Genomic DNA, 16788 nt, shown 5'->3' on the forward strand with positions numbered 1-16788 from the left:
CCTGAAGTTGGGAGATATTTTCTAAACCCCTACAGAATCTAGCACATGAAGGCAAGAAGATTTAATTGACCAATTAGTTAAACATGTCCTTCTGACGGTTATGACCAGCAAGAAAAAGTTTTATGGTTTACAGGATCCCAGAAACTCGAAGAAGCAGGGTAAAATGGAATTTGGAAGTATTTTGATAACAATATAGGATGTAAGAGTAAACATTAGCTCCTGTTATGTGTCAGTATTTTGCTAAATCACAGAGGTTCAGTGCTGAAAATGGCAGTTATCTACCTGTTTTCATGTTCATTATAACTCAGTAAATATAAATGAATAGGTAATTTAAATACAATCTCAAAAATGATGGAATAGGGAATGTCAAAAGTCTATCAGTCCATAAAAGCAATCAACAAACTAGCAAGAACTGTTAGAATCAACTTTTTTGGAATTCTAGAAGCTACTTCGGAGCTTATAGAAATGCAGGGGATACTTAGGAGAAAAAAAAAAAATAAAACAGCTGAATCTGAGTAAAAGAGCTATGCAGCATTTCAGCTTACTTTGATTCTGTCTCATGCTCCTCAGCTCAATGGCGGCCTTCAAGACATCTGCATGCTCAAGACAGGTACCTAGTACTAGAGGAGCACAATGGACCTTATTTTCAAAGAACTGCTGTTTATTTTGACCTGGCTGGTGGATCCCTGAAAGACTGACTCAAAGGGCTTGCTTTTTGTTTTACCCAACTGCTAATTTTCCTAGGGCCGACAAAGCTAATAGGGGGTCATGTATCTAAAAGTTCAAAGGCAAGTGGATTAGTCAATGCTACCTGGGACAATGAATAATGGTTAAGACAAACAATAGACTAAACAAAAAGATTGGGAAGAAAGAATGGGAAATGAGATGATCTGGGGAACAAGAGCATTGAAAAGTACCAATATATTTCTGGGAATCGAGAAGCCTTGGAACATTCTCACAAAAGGCCTGAGAAGGGCCCAAAGCTCTCATCTCCTGCTGACCTCAGGCTCTGCACATGCAGGATATAGAGGCTTATGTGTGTTGAAGACATACCCAACACACAAACATGCAGTTCATCTGCAAAGAATTGAGATTTTAAAAAGTATTTTTTGGTCCAAGCTTTATGAAAATCTCTGTTGAATTCTAACCCAACGGAAAATAGACTTCAATGGCCACACAAAACAAAGAATACAGACTATAAAAGTCACTTAACAAATAAGCCTGGAAAGGATGGAGAATCTGATTTTTGGATTTACCGTAATATTCAAAATGTTCGGCCTCTAAAAGAAAAAATGAGGCATGCAAAGAAAGAAGATTATAGGGTCCATAAGCATGAAAAAAAAAAAAAAGACACGAATAGAAATGATACCTGAAGACATCCAGGCATTAACCTTATTAGATAAAGTTTATTAAAATTTTTATGCAACTTCTGATAAATACAGATGCATAAAACAATAAGTATAAATCTGTGTTAATGAGTTCACAATGCTTAAAGATATAATTTGCAACAATAACAACAAAAGAGGAACATAAAGGTTCATAGGAGCAAAGTTTTTGTATACGTCTGAAACAAAGTTGGTATTAATTTGAACTAAACTGTTATAAATTTAGGGCATTAACTGTAATCTCCAGGGCAACAACTAAGAAAATAGCCAAAACATATGTAGTAAAATAAACAAAAAGGGAATCAAAATGATACACTAGAAACTGAGAAAACGGATATAAAATATATAAAAACAAATCACAAAATGGAACAAGTCCTTCCTTATGAGTAATTACATTAAATGTAAACTAAAAGGTAGAAATGGTAGAAGAGATTTTTAAAAGATGATCCAAGTATATGTTTTCTATGAGAGTTACCTTAGATCTAATGAAATAATAGGTTGTAAATAAAAAGGTAGCAAATGATATTCTATGTCAATAATAAAGTAGAGCTATGGTAGCTATATTAATATCAGATAAGATATGCTATAAGATTTGTTGGAGACAAAAAATGACATTATATAATTATAAAAGGGTCAATCCCTCAAGAAGATGAACAGTTATGAACGTATCTGTACTAAACATCAGATCCCCATAATATATGAAGCAAACAGGAACAGAATTGATGAGAGAAAAAGATAGTTTGATAATAATCTAAGTTGGAGACTTCAAGGTCCTGCTCTTAATAATAGATTGGATACCTACACATACAAACAATAAGGAAACAAAGGACTTGAACAGCATTATAAGCCAACTAGACCTTACAGGCAAACACGGGGTATTCATCTCCGCAGCAGCAGAGTACACGTTCTTGTCAAGTGCACATGGAACATTCCCCAGGACAGACCATATGTTTGACTACAAAACCAGTCTCAATAGATTTCAGAAAATTGAAATCATACAAAGTATCTTCTGTGACCACAGTGAACTGAATTAGTAATCAAAAACAGAAGGAACACTGGAAAATTCACAGATAAGTAAATATTAAACAAAATACTCTTAATGAATGAGTTAAGGAAGAACCAAAGAGAAAATAGAAGATAAGCTGAGATAAATGAAAATAAAAACATATCAGAACTTACAGATTGCAGTAAATGCAGTGATAGAGGTAAATTTATAACTGCAAATGTTTATATGAAAAAAGAACTACATTAAGTCAATAATCTTATCTTTTACTTTAAGGAACTAAAACTTGAAGAGCAAATTTAATCCAAAACAAGCTGAAGGGAGAAAATAATAAATATTAGAGTGAAAATAATTGAAATATAGAGTAGAAAAACAGCAGAAACAATTAAAAACAATCTAAGTTGGTTCTTCCAGAAGATAAACAAAATTAAACCTTTAGTTAGACTGAGCGAGAAAAAAGACTCATTAGAGTCAGGAATGAAAGTGGAGATATTTCTACTGAGTTTATGTAAATAAAAAGAATTATAAGAGAATACTATGAATGGTGAATTTTGTTATGTAAATTTTACCTCAATACAAAATATACAATGGTTCTCTTTCTTGCAAAAAAAAAAAATTCTTCTGCATCCTCCTGAACATTGCAGACCCAGTCTCTTATAGCCCCAGGGTATCTTCAGCCATCTGGTTGTTGTTCTCCTCCCATGTGTGAGATTCAGCAGGCTTAAAACCTGGGCTCTGCACTAATTTATTACCTGCAGTATGACTATTTTAAACTTATATGCACCCTTCCTTATTCATCAGAGTTCATTGTGTAATCTTAGATCTGTAAGAAAAGACTGAGGAAATGTGATAACATATCATGGTTGATTCCCTCAAATATAGGCCAAGAATGCTGAATGAACTCAAATCAGACCTTAATATTAACTAAACATAAACACCTGTTCCCTAAACCACTCCTTTGAAGCCTTTTCAGTTGTAATAATATTGCAAATAAAGGATGTTTGATGGCCATTGGGTGCTTGTGCTCCAAAAATGTTTAGTTTTGAAAAGTTTGGCATAAAAGCTTACAGAGAAACAGATTTAAATATACATACTATTGCTCCCTCCCCACGGCTTCCCCTACTCCCAGCTTACTACAGAAAGATATTTCAAACAATAAGCAGATGGTCAATTATTCTGAAGATCAAGAAGAAGCCAGATTATTCAGTTTGGGAATTACATGCTTGTTTATTTCCTTATATCCAGAGTAAATATGAATTCTAGGACCATGGTCTGCCAAGTACCTATTAGAATAAATTCTGTCCTTAAATCTCAATTATCTAGCACTGATTAATCAGCAGAAATAATTTTAAATTTTCATTCCAGGATTAGTTATTTTTTTAAAATGTAATGTTTTACTATTTAATATAACATTTTGGTATTCAAGAACATGATTTCAGATAGACTATAAAAACAAATTTATTACAGATGGTTGCCTAATAGCATCATTACTTAAATGAGCAATTTTACTACAGTCTCAAAAGGGAAACATCACTAATTGCATCACAAAATTGCATGGTTTTGTAGATAGAAAATATCTAAAATGACACCATCTTAATGTTAATATTTAAATCTTGATCTGCTCTTACTCTTAATTCAAGATTTAGTTTTTGTGGTCTAAAAAAGGCTTTTCTCAAAAAAAAAAAAAAAAAGTGAATCACATAAGTATATCCTAGAGATATCACAAGGGAAAGCTTTTTGAATCTGTTTTCTCTGTAATCAAGATTGTCCAGATTGAAAAGTGGCAGAAATGACTAATAGCAAAAGTGTTTCTATTTCCAAGGAAAGTTTCCATCTAAGACCTAATTGCTCTACTTTTGCAGCCTCTTTAGCATACTATTACAAATAAAGAATGGTATTAGACCACAGGGAACCACAAAAAGATGACAAAATTCTTTGTAAATATGAACTTCCCATTTAAGTGGTGTGATCATTTACAAAAAGACAAATACCTACTTAATTCTCAAAGCATAGTTGCACATTAATATCTTTATGTACTTTAGGTGTTAGTCCAATATAAAAGAAGTTTTAAAGATAATATTTTAGGACGGGCGCGGTGGCTCACGCCTGTAATCCCAGCACTTTGGGAGGATGAGGCAGACAGATCACGAGGTCAGGAGATTGAGACCATCCTGGCTAACACGGTGAAACCCTGTCTCTAGTAAAAATACAAAAAATTAGCCAGATGTGGTGGCAGGCACCTGTAGTCCCAGCTACTCCGGAGGCTGAGACAGGAGAATGGTGTGAACCTGGGAGGCGGAGCTTGCAGTGAGCCGAGATTGCGCCACTGCACTCCAGCCTGGGCGACAGAGCGAGACTCCGTCTCAAAAAAATAAAATTAAATTAAAAAATAAAAATATTTTTAAAAATCCTACTTACCATTGCATTCACCTTAACCTTAACCTTAACTTTAACCTTAACCCACAGTAAAATACACAAATAGGGGCTGCAACCACAAAAGTAATTTAGGAGGTTCACTGCCTGAGTCCACAACAGTTGCTGAGTTTGACTGCTCATATTTATAGCTGGTTAGATAGTATTATTAGTATTGAAGTAGAATAACTTTCAGTCACTGTCAATGAAACTTTTGGAAAGTAATTATAAAGTGCTATTGTGATTACTCTTTGGTGGCTGTGCTATTTAATTGTTTTCCCTTTGCACACCACTATATTAAAAACCCTTGACTTAAATTTCCTTGCAGGTCCCAAAGTGCCTTCCACACCACTTTGCCTATTATAGGTCAGAAGAGTTACATATTGTGACAAAGGCCTCATCTACTTTTTAGTGCAGATTGATTCCTCCATTAAAACTGTAATACATGGTCAAAGTATAAAACTATAAACAAATATAAAGAAATTAAAACCATCTAAATAGCACTAGTTATATACAAACACTGTTAGCTCTTGGATGGATTTTACTCTCTAGCATTTTTTCTATACATACATAAAATATTTTATAACAGGATTATATCATTTATGTTATGCTTTTCTCATATAATATGGTTTTCTGAGCATTCTCATAACATTCCATCTTTGTAAACAACATGATCTTTGATAGCACATACCATTTACTTAAATCAGTATTTCTATATCATAAGCCACACTCTAACGAATATTCTTGCAGGTAAATCTCTGTTCACACCTTTGATTTTTTTCTTCAGATCTCAAAAAGTAAAATAATCCAGCTTTTAAAAAGCTCTTGATACACATTGCTACATATTTCAAATGAGCTGTATCGATTTACTTTCTCTCCAGCATAATATGAGAGTGTCTTACCCCACTGAATACTTACTATAAAGACAATAATAGGTCAAAAGTAAAATAATGGAAAAAAAAATACCATGCTAACACCAATCAAAAGGAAACTGGAGTGGCTATATTAGCACCAGACAAAATAGATTTCAGAGCACAGAATACAGCAAGGGATAATGGTCATTTCATAATAATAAAAGGTTCGATTCATGAAAAGGACATAACAACTCTAAATGTTTATGTATCCCAGAATGAAACTTCAAAATACCTGAGGCAAAAACTGAAAGAACAGTGAAGAAAATAGACAAATCAGAAATTTCCAACCCCTCCTCAATAACTGATGGAACAAATAGAGAGCTAATGAGTAGGGATATTGAAGATTTGAACAGCATTACCAAACAACTCCCAAACAGAAGAAAACGCATTCTTCTCAAGTGCCCATGGAACATTTACCAAGATAGATCACATTCTGGGTTTCAAACAAGTCTCAATAAATGTAAGCGGATTTAAGTCGCACAAGGTATGTGCTCTCACGACAATGGAATGAAATTGTAAATAACGAAAAGTTCATGGAAATCCCCCTAATATTTGGAAAATAAAAAAATCACACTTCTAACTACCTTGTGGGTCAAAATAAATCAAGTTTGAAGTTATTTTGAACTAAATGGAAATAAAAACACAACTCAGTTGTTTTGGACTGAGCATGTGCAAATGCTGGGTGAGGGGCAGCAGAGTAAGTGGCAGCCAGGTGGGCCTCTGGCACATGACAGGAATCATGGGTGTAGCTATCCAAAAACAAGCCAAGACCCTGACTCTGGGCCCAGACGACAGCAGGCAGGTGCAACAGCAGGCAGGTGATGCCAGTGAACAGCTTGCAGGAGCAGAGAGTCTCACCTTGACCTTTAAAGAAACCTGCCCCTCCCCTTTTTGCTGCCTGAAGTAATCTCATTTCCCACACATTCTCTTACTGACTTCACATAAAGAAGAGAAATATTTCCACTTAAGAGTACACAAGATTTGAACAGAGAGTTGCTAACAAAGAATATTAGGATAATAAAGTGTTTATCAGCTATAGTCTGCTAAGTACTAATTCTGAATTACCAGATGGGCTTTTATTTATAAGTTTAAAGTTGGTTAGAACACACACTCACATGCGCACACACGCATAACAAGTTGAAACCATAACAACTCAGGCAACACAAAATCTTGTGTTTCAGATATGGCACATAGCTCTTAAACTACATATTTTAACCAAGCCTCTTTTCAGAAATCTAGACATAAAATAGTAATGCTGTAATTAGAAATTAGAGCATGTATATAAATATTTTTTAAAAAGAGAAGCTCCAGACTGAAAAGCTTTGAACGTAGCTGTTAAATAAAGTGTATTTGAAAGTCATGTGTCATACAACAAAGCAAGTAGGACATCTGCAGATGGATAAAATAAGTAAAGCTTTAAGTATCCTTAGTTCTGAGTGAACTACATTCTTCTTTTATTCATATCCAATAGTTAATGTGTTCTGAAAGGAAGGACAATTAAAATGATTTTGCTTTTATTTCTATTTTTATTCAAAAGGTACTCATTGATGTTACAGATTTTATATGAATACAGACCTAGTTAATAAAACATGTCTTGTCAGTATGCTTATATTTCCCAAATCTCTTCTATGAGTAGACTAAACATATTAATCTATTAATGGAGCTACTCATGGCAGAAATCCCTGATTCGTTTCTGAAAGTTAAATGTATATACCAACCCAGTTAAAAGCATTAGGCCATTTAGCTGGGGGCCTCTGCCAGCCGGACAGGACAGTAGGATCAGAAGTCACTGGAGGTGGCGGGGTGGGGAGGAATGAGCAGAGGGAACGATCTAATCTTCTAGCCAGCTAGAGATTTTACAATTAAAGAGTGACTCTTTGGAGCTTAGAAAGTTTCGTTCTTGTTTTCATGGTTTCTGGGGGAGCCATTCCTAATGATAAGCTGTGTGCAAGATTCCGAGGGAGCTCCAGGAAGCTCCAGACAGACTGCAAGTATGCCAATGAAGAGAAGACGAATGCAGGAAGAAGTGAGAGGTCACTGCCTACTTATTCCTCGGGTTTCAAGGGCCTCCCTTCTGTGCTTCCAAGCATATGAATGATGAGAATGACAAATATGTAGGGTTTGTAAAACTAAGACCTGTAACTACACAGTTTCTGAGATTTAGCTAGAATAGAGATAGCACACAAATGGGTCTGGGCACCAGCACGGGTCTTTATGGTGCATTCCACACTAATGCTTCCTCGATTAATAAAATCATGAAGAAAATTTATATTTGTTAAGAGCCAAAGGACTTTTGATCTTTCCTGTTAAGTGCAATTTAAAATGATAAAAATGTCTTTAGGGAAACCTTAAATCTTCATCTCAAAAAGCCTAGGGTGGCACTTTAATAAACAGGAAAAGAGAAAGTCAAGTCACTTACAGAACTTTTTTTTTCAACGTTTGTAAATGCTAGTATGAGAGTTAGTTTTGAAAGATCATTTCAATCCTTAATCCTCTAAGCGTTCATCTTGAGCATGTTAATTTTCTCTAAGATGTTTGGCGGTTCTACTGGTATATGAGAAGCGTGGATGTATCAGGTAAGGGTTGGATATTTTCCAAATCACCTCTGCGGCTAGTAGACTTTCCTTGGCTTTCGAACTTGCTCAGCTTCCTGTCCAAATAGTACACTCATTGACTGGGAGAGAGACCTTCCTCAGAAGCTTAAGAATGAGTCCCTTTTTCTGGTGAATCCCGTGGTTCTTAAGAAATGTCGCTATGAGTAATTCTCCACTTAAAGATCCTCTACATCCCAGAGTAGGCAGCCAGTAAAGACAGAAACCCCCATGAGTTCAGCAGAAAGAAGGGCCTGAAATCCGTATCATTACCAGGATTCACATGGCAAGGTCTTTCCATTTTCTAGTCAGAATGCAATGTTCACAGCTATGTGTTCAAAGGATGCTTTATTGGTGTATTATTTTGGCTGAGGTGGGAAACTGGCTAAAAGTGTTTTGAAATTGCTTCATGTTAAAACCCTTGGGGTCATGACTTAGGATCTTAAACAGCATCCACCTGTGTGCTGGGTGGAGTCAATGGAAGAAAACTTTTATTAGAGGAATCTTCTGGATTCCAGAGGCATTTATATTTTGGCCTTCATAAATGAGGGCTAAGCAACACTGTTCTGTGGTCTGTTGAGGCAGATGAGTCTACACGCAACCAACCAAGTCGAATAACTGCACTTCAGACATTTGCCTAAGACACCATCTTAAACTCTCTGTTGTCACCTAGTGGTTGTCACAAGTTATGTATCCTTATAAGAATACATAAAATAAAAAAAAGTAAATGTCTTGCAGTCACTTTTCAAACTTTACTAGGAAACAAACTAAAACGTTTAAAATAGAAACCTTCCCCCAAACTGTAAATATTTGGTGCTAATGAGGACAGTGAATAAAACAGCTAAGGGTTGTACCCAGAGCAAAGAGTACTGAATAATGCATGAAATGACAAATCCCAGGCCAGAGTCAGAAGATAGCTTTTCACAGCTTGCTTAAAAATTCATTTGAAACATAGTATAAAAAAAGTCTTTTGTTTTTTTTTCTTGATTAGCCCTAGAAAAAGGAAAAGCCAAAGAGTCTTCAGACACCATATTATAGGAAATAGGAAAATGTTCTTTCAGCATTAAGTTTTTAAATCTTTTTTCACCCCCTTTCATTTCAAACATTGCTCACTCTGCCTCTTGAAAATATACCTGGCTTTTCTGAGCGTAGAGATACCGCCTTCTCAAGTTTCTGTAAAATAAAATTGCTTAGCAGGGGTTCTGTGAACCCACACATCATGGGAATGCTAGGTGTTCTTTTAGATCTGCCCCACATCACTACATACTAAGTCAAACACATCCAAGGTTCCTGAAGGAAGTTCCTTTTTGTAAATAAACCTTTATTGTTTGTGCCTACTTCAGCTCATTTTCATGATCCACACTGACCTAGCTAAAAGCTGCACTCTTTCCTTTCTTTCCTTTCTTTTTCCTTTCCCTTCCCTTCCTTCCTCTTTTTCTTTCTCTTTCCTTCTTTCCTTCCTTCCTCCCTCCCCTTCCTTCTCCTCCCTTCCTTTCCCTCCCCTTCCTTCCCCTCCCTTCCTTTCCCTCCCCTTCCTTCTCCTCCCTTCCTTTCCCTCCCCTTCCTTCCCCTCCCTTCCTTTCCCTCCCCTTCCTTCCTTCCCCTCCCTTCCTTCTCCTCCCTTCCTTCTCCTCCCTTCCTTTCCCTCCCCTTCCTTCGCCTCCCTTCCCCTCCCTTCCTTCCTCCCCTTCCTTCCTTCCTTCCTCCCCTTCCTTCCTCCCTTCCTTCCTCCTTCCCTCCCTCTTCCCTTCCTTCCTTCCTCCCTCCCTTCCTCTTCCCTTCCTTTCCCTTTCCCCTTCCTTCCTTCCTTTTCTTTCTTTTCTCTCAAATAGTTTCAGCTTCTAATAAATTACATTGCATGAATGGCTTGCCAGTGAGGTGGGGCTATGTGAGTGGTCTGCCTGGGGGTGTAGGCAACAAGAGGAAATTTTTCCAAATGTCTGTGAGAATTTAAGGCAATAATAAAGACAACTAAAAGCTGGTCTTTTTATAATCGCCATATACTGTTGATTCTAAATAATGACAGTGATAAAAAACTGAATACACCTTTCTAAAGGGACAGGCCACTTCACCCCAAACCCCAACTTCGTGCAACTGTGTTTCTTTGTTAATAAACAAGGGACCCTTTTATAATTTTCCTTTGGATTATTATAGTAGTCTTTGGCCACATGACTCTCAAATGTGGGGAGAGGCCACCGTAGAAAATAGTGGGAGATTTGGTAAAAGTGAACAAAACCTTTATGTTCTCATCCCAGACTAATAGTATTTATCAAGTGAAAATAGTATTTATTTTCATTTCTGGTGACAGAGTGTGATCCTATTTCTGTTTCATGTTTGTTTCAAGTTTTCAGTGCTACAGGAATTCTATAAATACTACAATCAATTAATGAGAGACCCAGCTGATAAGAGAAAGAAGTATCTAATAATTCCACTAAGCCAGAAGGGAAATGGCTGAAATAAAACAAAAACTCAGATCTTTACTGCCTATCCTATCCTCAAGGGACTATAACAGTCATTTCATAAATCAGTACTCATAATTTCCTGAGAATTTTCTGCCTAGAGAGGTATGGTTTACTTTTAATTTTTTAAAACCTTGAAATGAAAAGTGGAATAAAAATGAAGCTATGGTATTCAAAAGGCATTATCCCTTAGCTTGGGCTACTTTGATCCCTCAAGCTACCCTGGATCAGCTCCTTCGAAAGCCTGGTTCTTTAGCTTTCCCTTCAATGGGTGACATTCCCCCATCCTTCCAATGAATTCCATTTTTGCTTGATTTAGCCATAATCCATTTCTGTTCAGCCAAATCCATTTGGTTCTGTACAGCCATAACCCATTTTGTTTGCAACCAAAAAACCCTACTTGACACATTTACCTACATTCAAATTATACTTAGTCCCTACAACTTTACCATCTTAAAGTTATTGAACGTTAAACCATTTTACAGATGAGATATTAAACCATCTTACAGATGAGAAAACTAATTCTCAGATGTTAATTTATTCTTTGTTGTATAAATAAGTAATGGCAGAATTGAAGTTCCAATTTGGATTTGTCAGGATTTACATCTTTCCTCTCTATCATGTCACCACAAAAGCTTAGACGTCCCTCCTTCAGGGCCATGTGTTTCTTGACTCTAGGAGACACCTGCCAAAACCACCCTTTGCAGCTCTATTCACTAGAACCATCCACCCATTCATTCATTCATTCAACAAATATCTCAATACATACTATGGGAAAAATACAGCACTAAATCTGGGGAGCACAAAGCTGGTTCAGCTGGTCCTTCCTTCAGGTTGTTCACATTTCTATGGGATGCTGATTGTTCAGTTTATAGATGTTAACAATGTTGGAATCAGTTAAATTTAAGCAATATAAAGAAAAAAACAATATAATAGTTAAAGCCATATGGTTCACAGAGGATAAGAATGATTCAGCTCATTACATTAGCAATAGTTTCAATCTAAGCCTTTGGTGGAGAAACTCTTCACTGCAATGACTTCTAGAGATACAAAGTCAGAGGGAAAATAGTTTTAATTTCAAATAGTTTTAATTTCGTTTTTTAAAATAAAAGAGATAATGTTCTAACACAGTTTCCCAAATTCCAATTATTTGCATACTAGTGTCAAGATTTCTGCTGTATCTGTGCATCAACTAATAATTTCTTTGTCAGTTTTATATTTATTGTTTTAAAATATTTAAAGGAAGCTTTATATCACCTTATCACTATCTAGTGATAGTCACACTTTCCATAAATAGAAAATAACTATAAAATAAATGCAATGAAAGAAAGATAATGAATCTCATGGAGACAGCATTGCAGTGAAAAGCTCTGAAACTGAAGCCTGATCTGCTCTTCATTGCAAAGGAAGATTGGAAACTATTCAGCAAGTGTTAAAGACCTACTAGTTCCCAACTAATCTTTCTCCTGAAAATAATCAGAAGGATTGAAGGAGAACCTGCATGGAAGTAATTTTCTCATTAAATGATTCAGTGCTACTGAACACTGGGTTCACATCCCCCTAAATATCCTCTTGCAGACCACAGAGTTATGTGTTCCAGACACTTGGAGACATGCTGAGGTAGAGCACAGTGAGTCAGGGGAATATGAATGAGTTATGTGTGGAGAGAATGACGGGAAGCAGCTTCCAGGGCTGCATCTGACATTTTTCATTCATTCATTCATCTACTCGTATGTATTAAACATGTCCCATGGGTCAGTCATTTGTGCTGAGTGCTGGGGATTCAATAATGGTGTAATTCTCACTACAAGGAGAAAGTAAATGAAAGTGAAGACAAATAAGAAAACTATAAGGCACCATAAGTATTATAATAGAGGACCCACTAGACTCCAAGTGCTAGACTAACAGGGACAGAGTTCATCTTCAAGTCTCAACAGGGTGTCTGTTCTTTCAGGGTTTCTAGAAGGCTTACTGTCCACAGGGGCTGTCATTGATTTCTCATTTTCTTTGGTGAGCACCAGTTGGAAAACAGCTATCATATAAGAAATGGAAACCTGGAAGGTAGTTGAAGAAGGATGCTGGAGGGAAGTGTGCTGTGATGTGGATAGAATACAGTGAGAGTCAGGGAGAACATTAGAGACTAGTCTAATCTCTCCTTTTGTAGGAAACAGAAGCCTATGATTTATTAGAGTTAGAGGCTAAATTGGGATTTAAATAGGATCTCCTGAAACCTAATCCAATATTCTTTGTACTTTACCGCATATATAAGAAGGGAATCCTGAGAGTCAAACACATTCACTTTTTTTCCCAAAAAGATAAAAGGATAATCTAGAGCATTCTCAGTAATTAAGTACCAAAAGAGAGAAAATGAAAATAAAATTTCTTATGTGGTAGACAGTGTAATTAAACTACTGTATGACCCATATTCGGAGATTTTTATTCAGAAACATGTATGGCCAGACTAGCACGAACATATGAATGGCTTACCATGGTTATCAAAACAGCTTTAAAGCTGATCAGTACAAAGGGTTTTCTTTACAGGGATACAGTTTTACCGTGCAGGGAAAGTTGACTGTTTATCTCCTATGCTCTTTGGCATCACTTAATTGAGACTTTCTTTAAACTTGGAAAAAGGAGGCAAGGGAAAGCCCTGGAACAATTTCCAGCCATTCCTAGCCTTTGTAGATAGGTAGTTTATTTTATCGCTTTCCCTCGGCCCCCACCCAATATTTAGGTGGTTTTAGAACTAAGTATTAGGGAACTTACAGCATTCTCCATTTTCCAAGGCTGATAATCACTGAAGCACACTGGTTAAGGAGAAAAGCCAAAAGCACTATTTTCTGAACTTCACCCATCGAATATCAGCAGGATTACCTTGGGGCATGGAACTTGGGAATGGAGGACAGTAGTTTTTGTCAAATAAGTGTGTTTCTATATGGGATTCTACGGTCACTCTGGATATGTATTCTTATTTCAGCTGTATTACCTTTGTATTCCTTCCTGTTCTGAACTAGTAAATACTGTTTCATATTTTAAACTTATTGTTTATTAGGAACTAACCCTTTCCATAACCAATGACACATGTTATTGAAGCATCTTGTTCAAATAATTCAGTTGTATTAAATATTTCCCTGAAGAATCCAAAAGATGTCACAACTTGAAAGTGAAAAATATATAGTATCTTGCTATCTAAATTCTTGAAATTGAGCCATTTAAGTGGTCAGCCCAGCTAACAGTTATGTGCCAAGCTGATCACTTTGATCCTTCCATGAGAATGACGATGAATAAAATATATATATACCTGTGAAGTTTGAGAGTGACAGTTCCGTAAACAGTAGCAAAACCGAGAAGGCGGACCCATCTTAGGAGAATACAGCGAAATGTGCTTGGCTCAAAGTACAAAATAACAACCTGTGGGATGAAAACAGAAAGAGACCTTCAGTATCAACTGATGACCCACAGACCCAAGTCAATATTTCAGAACCTGATGTTTCATACATAGGAATTTTGATATAAGCATACACCCATCTGAATAATTCTTTAAAATACTATTTTGACCATTTATTGTCCGGACCAAAGAAATACAGAGTCTCCCTACTGCTTATTAAATAAAACCTAAATTCTTAAAATTTTCTAACTTTGGGGGGAAGGATAGCATTAGCAGATATACCTAATGTTAAATGACGAGTTAATGGGTGCAGCACACCAACATGGCACATGTATACATATGTAACAAACCTGCATGTTATACACATGTACCCTAAAACTTAAAGTATAATTAAAAAAAAATCCAACTTTTAGAAGTTTCTATCAAGTGTCTCTAAGTCTTTGGTGTATGTCCAAACTTACCTCTCCTTATTGTCCAAAACGAGCAAGCGAGGATAGTCCCATTGCCACTCTCCCCGCAGAGCCACTTGTTCCCACCTCCACACTTCTGGCAATCCCTTTACCCCGTCTGAAACAGCCCTGAGATTGCCGTGTACTGCATCTTGCAAACAATCTACCACTCCATATTTACTACTTGGCTCAATTACCTCACTAATTCCATACTTTCTCACTCCAGAGTTTTCGTTCAACAAATATTAAGCATTGCATTTACCCTGAGCCAGGCACGGTGCTAGGTGCTGCTCATACAAGATACAAAGGCCAGGAAGAGGGGGAAAAGAGACATGGAAATAGGAAATTGCATTCAAGTAACATAGGTACTGTGATAAATATTTCTACAATTTCAGTGGGACCACAAAGAAACGAGTGGCCAATTCCAGGGGAGAGTGAACAGATAACGTGCCAGACACTCTACTACTTTTCATATGCTACTGTGCGATTTTGAGTGAGTCCTTGTAGAATAAGAATTGGTTTGACTCTGCCTAAGAAACCTTGCAGTGCTAAAGGATTAATACTATCGAAGCGCACAGGCTCTCAATCTTCCCTGGAGCAGCTGGCCTGAACTGTTTCTTCTAAAAGCGAGGTCGTAACAGAAAATATGCCCACTGCCAAAACCCTGAGTATGACTTTTGTTTTTCCCTGTCAGAGTTGTGCATATTGCTGGGGGCCATGGGGAAGGTACTGACATTTTCTTGCTGATATTTTACAAATATAGCCCCTCTCTCTAGCAGTGCCAAGAATGAATCACCTAAACTCTCCTGGCATTTGTCAAGTATTTCTACTACACAAAGACATTACGTTCTCAAGGAATGGAGAAAATATGGACAAAAGTGTTAAGGAGAAATTAAGGAAAGGTAAAAATTGGTGTGAACAGGAGATAATGTTGTTTTGCGTGCTCCTGAAGTCAAGCAAAAATATTCAACTTTATTATTTCACATGCACAGAATTTGTCCTTAGTTTTCCAATTTACCAGGTCTACGTGAAGATAAAGATAAATATTTTCCTTCAGGATTTAATCTACCAGAAAAATGTCTAGATTCAGGAAAAAAAAGTAAAAACCTGTTTTTACTATTTTCACAAAACAAGTTAAAATTCTACAAATTTGTATTCCAAGTTTGAACTCGTGTATTTCAGACATATTTCTTTGCATAGTAGTTCAATAGGAATAAAGAGTTCTGCAAAGCAAGTTTTATTGTTTACTAAGGACTTGAAGCTAAAAGGGGGAGGAAAAACTTAGGAAGGGGAAGACAAATGAAAAAACCTTGACAGAAGATTGAGGTATGTGGGTGCACATGTGCTCCTTCTCACGGAAGAGAGAATGATAGATCAGAGACTACGCATACAGGGGTCTCAAGTCTGGAATATGTAAAATCTCAAATATTTCCACTAGAAATGGCCATAGAAATTCTTCTGGAACAGAGGATTCTTGGGAGCTGCAAAATCCTATCAGTAAAGCTTTTCATTATCCGCCGAGCTTTCTCTAGGTAATGAATGAGCAAAGGTGAACAACTGTAATATAGAAGTCTGCATAATTTTTACTTAAAAACACTTACTTTTGAGCTGCCTGGGAACTACTGATATACCTTCAAACTTTTTCTTTCACAGATAAAGAAGTTCAGCATTTGTTAGTATAAGTGAAAGATCGGGTTGGCCAGAAAGACATGAAATAACAGTATTTTTCAGCATCCATGGTGGAGGTATAAATTCAAAAATAATAAGAAATGAAATTCTAGTAATCTAAATAAAATGTGTTATTAAAATAGTTCAGCAAATAGTGGACTGTAACTCTTAGTTTGCATGTGCCACAGGCAATGCTGGTGGTAGGAGAGAGTACAGGCTTTGAATCCAGTCTCCCTGGGTTCCAATTCTGGGTCTACTCTTTCTTAGTTGTGGGGCTTGCACAGTTTATTTAATATTGCATTGCTATACTTCAGTTGTCCCATTTGTAAAATGGGCACAGCAACAAAATACTTCATCTTGGAAATATATCGAAGCTTAAATGTAATAGTGTGTGGTAAGCAGTCAAACACAGTGCCCGGTACAATGAGTATTCACTAAGTATTGGCTAATATTATTAGGACAGTTGATTTATTTACGCTTTGTTCTAAAAGTTACCATTCTCATTGCAGCACAATTATA

General features: G+C 36.5%; 1 protein-coding gene across 1 annotated transcript in view; it reads right to left on the reverse strand.

Annotated features, from left to right (window-relative positions):
* Positions 1–16788, reverse strand: part of GPR158 (G protein-coupled receptor 158) — a 411815-nt gene that overhangs the window by 39006 nt on the left and 356021 nt on the right. The window contains exon 6 of the mRNA XM_003269372.4: positions 14066–14175. Within this exon, the coding sequence (XP_003269420.2) occupies positions 14066–14175 (110 nt within the window). The remainder of the gene's footprint in view (positions 1–14065; positions 14176–16788) is intronic.

This window comes from Nomascus leucogenys, chromosome 18 (genome assembly GCF_006542625.1).
Source record: "Nomascus leucogenys isolate Asia chromosome 18, Asia_NLE_v1, whole genome shotgun sequence".
Classification (NCBI taxonomy): Eukaryota; Metazoa; Chordata; class Mammalia; order Primates; family Hylobatidae; genus Nomascus; species Nomascus leucogenys.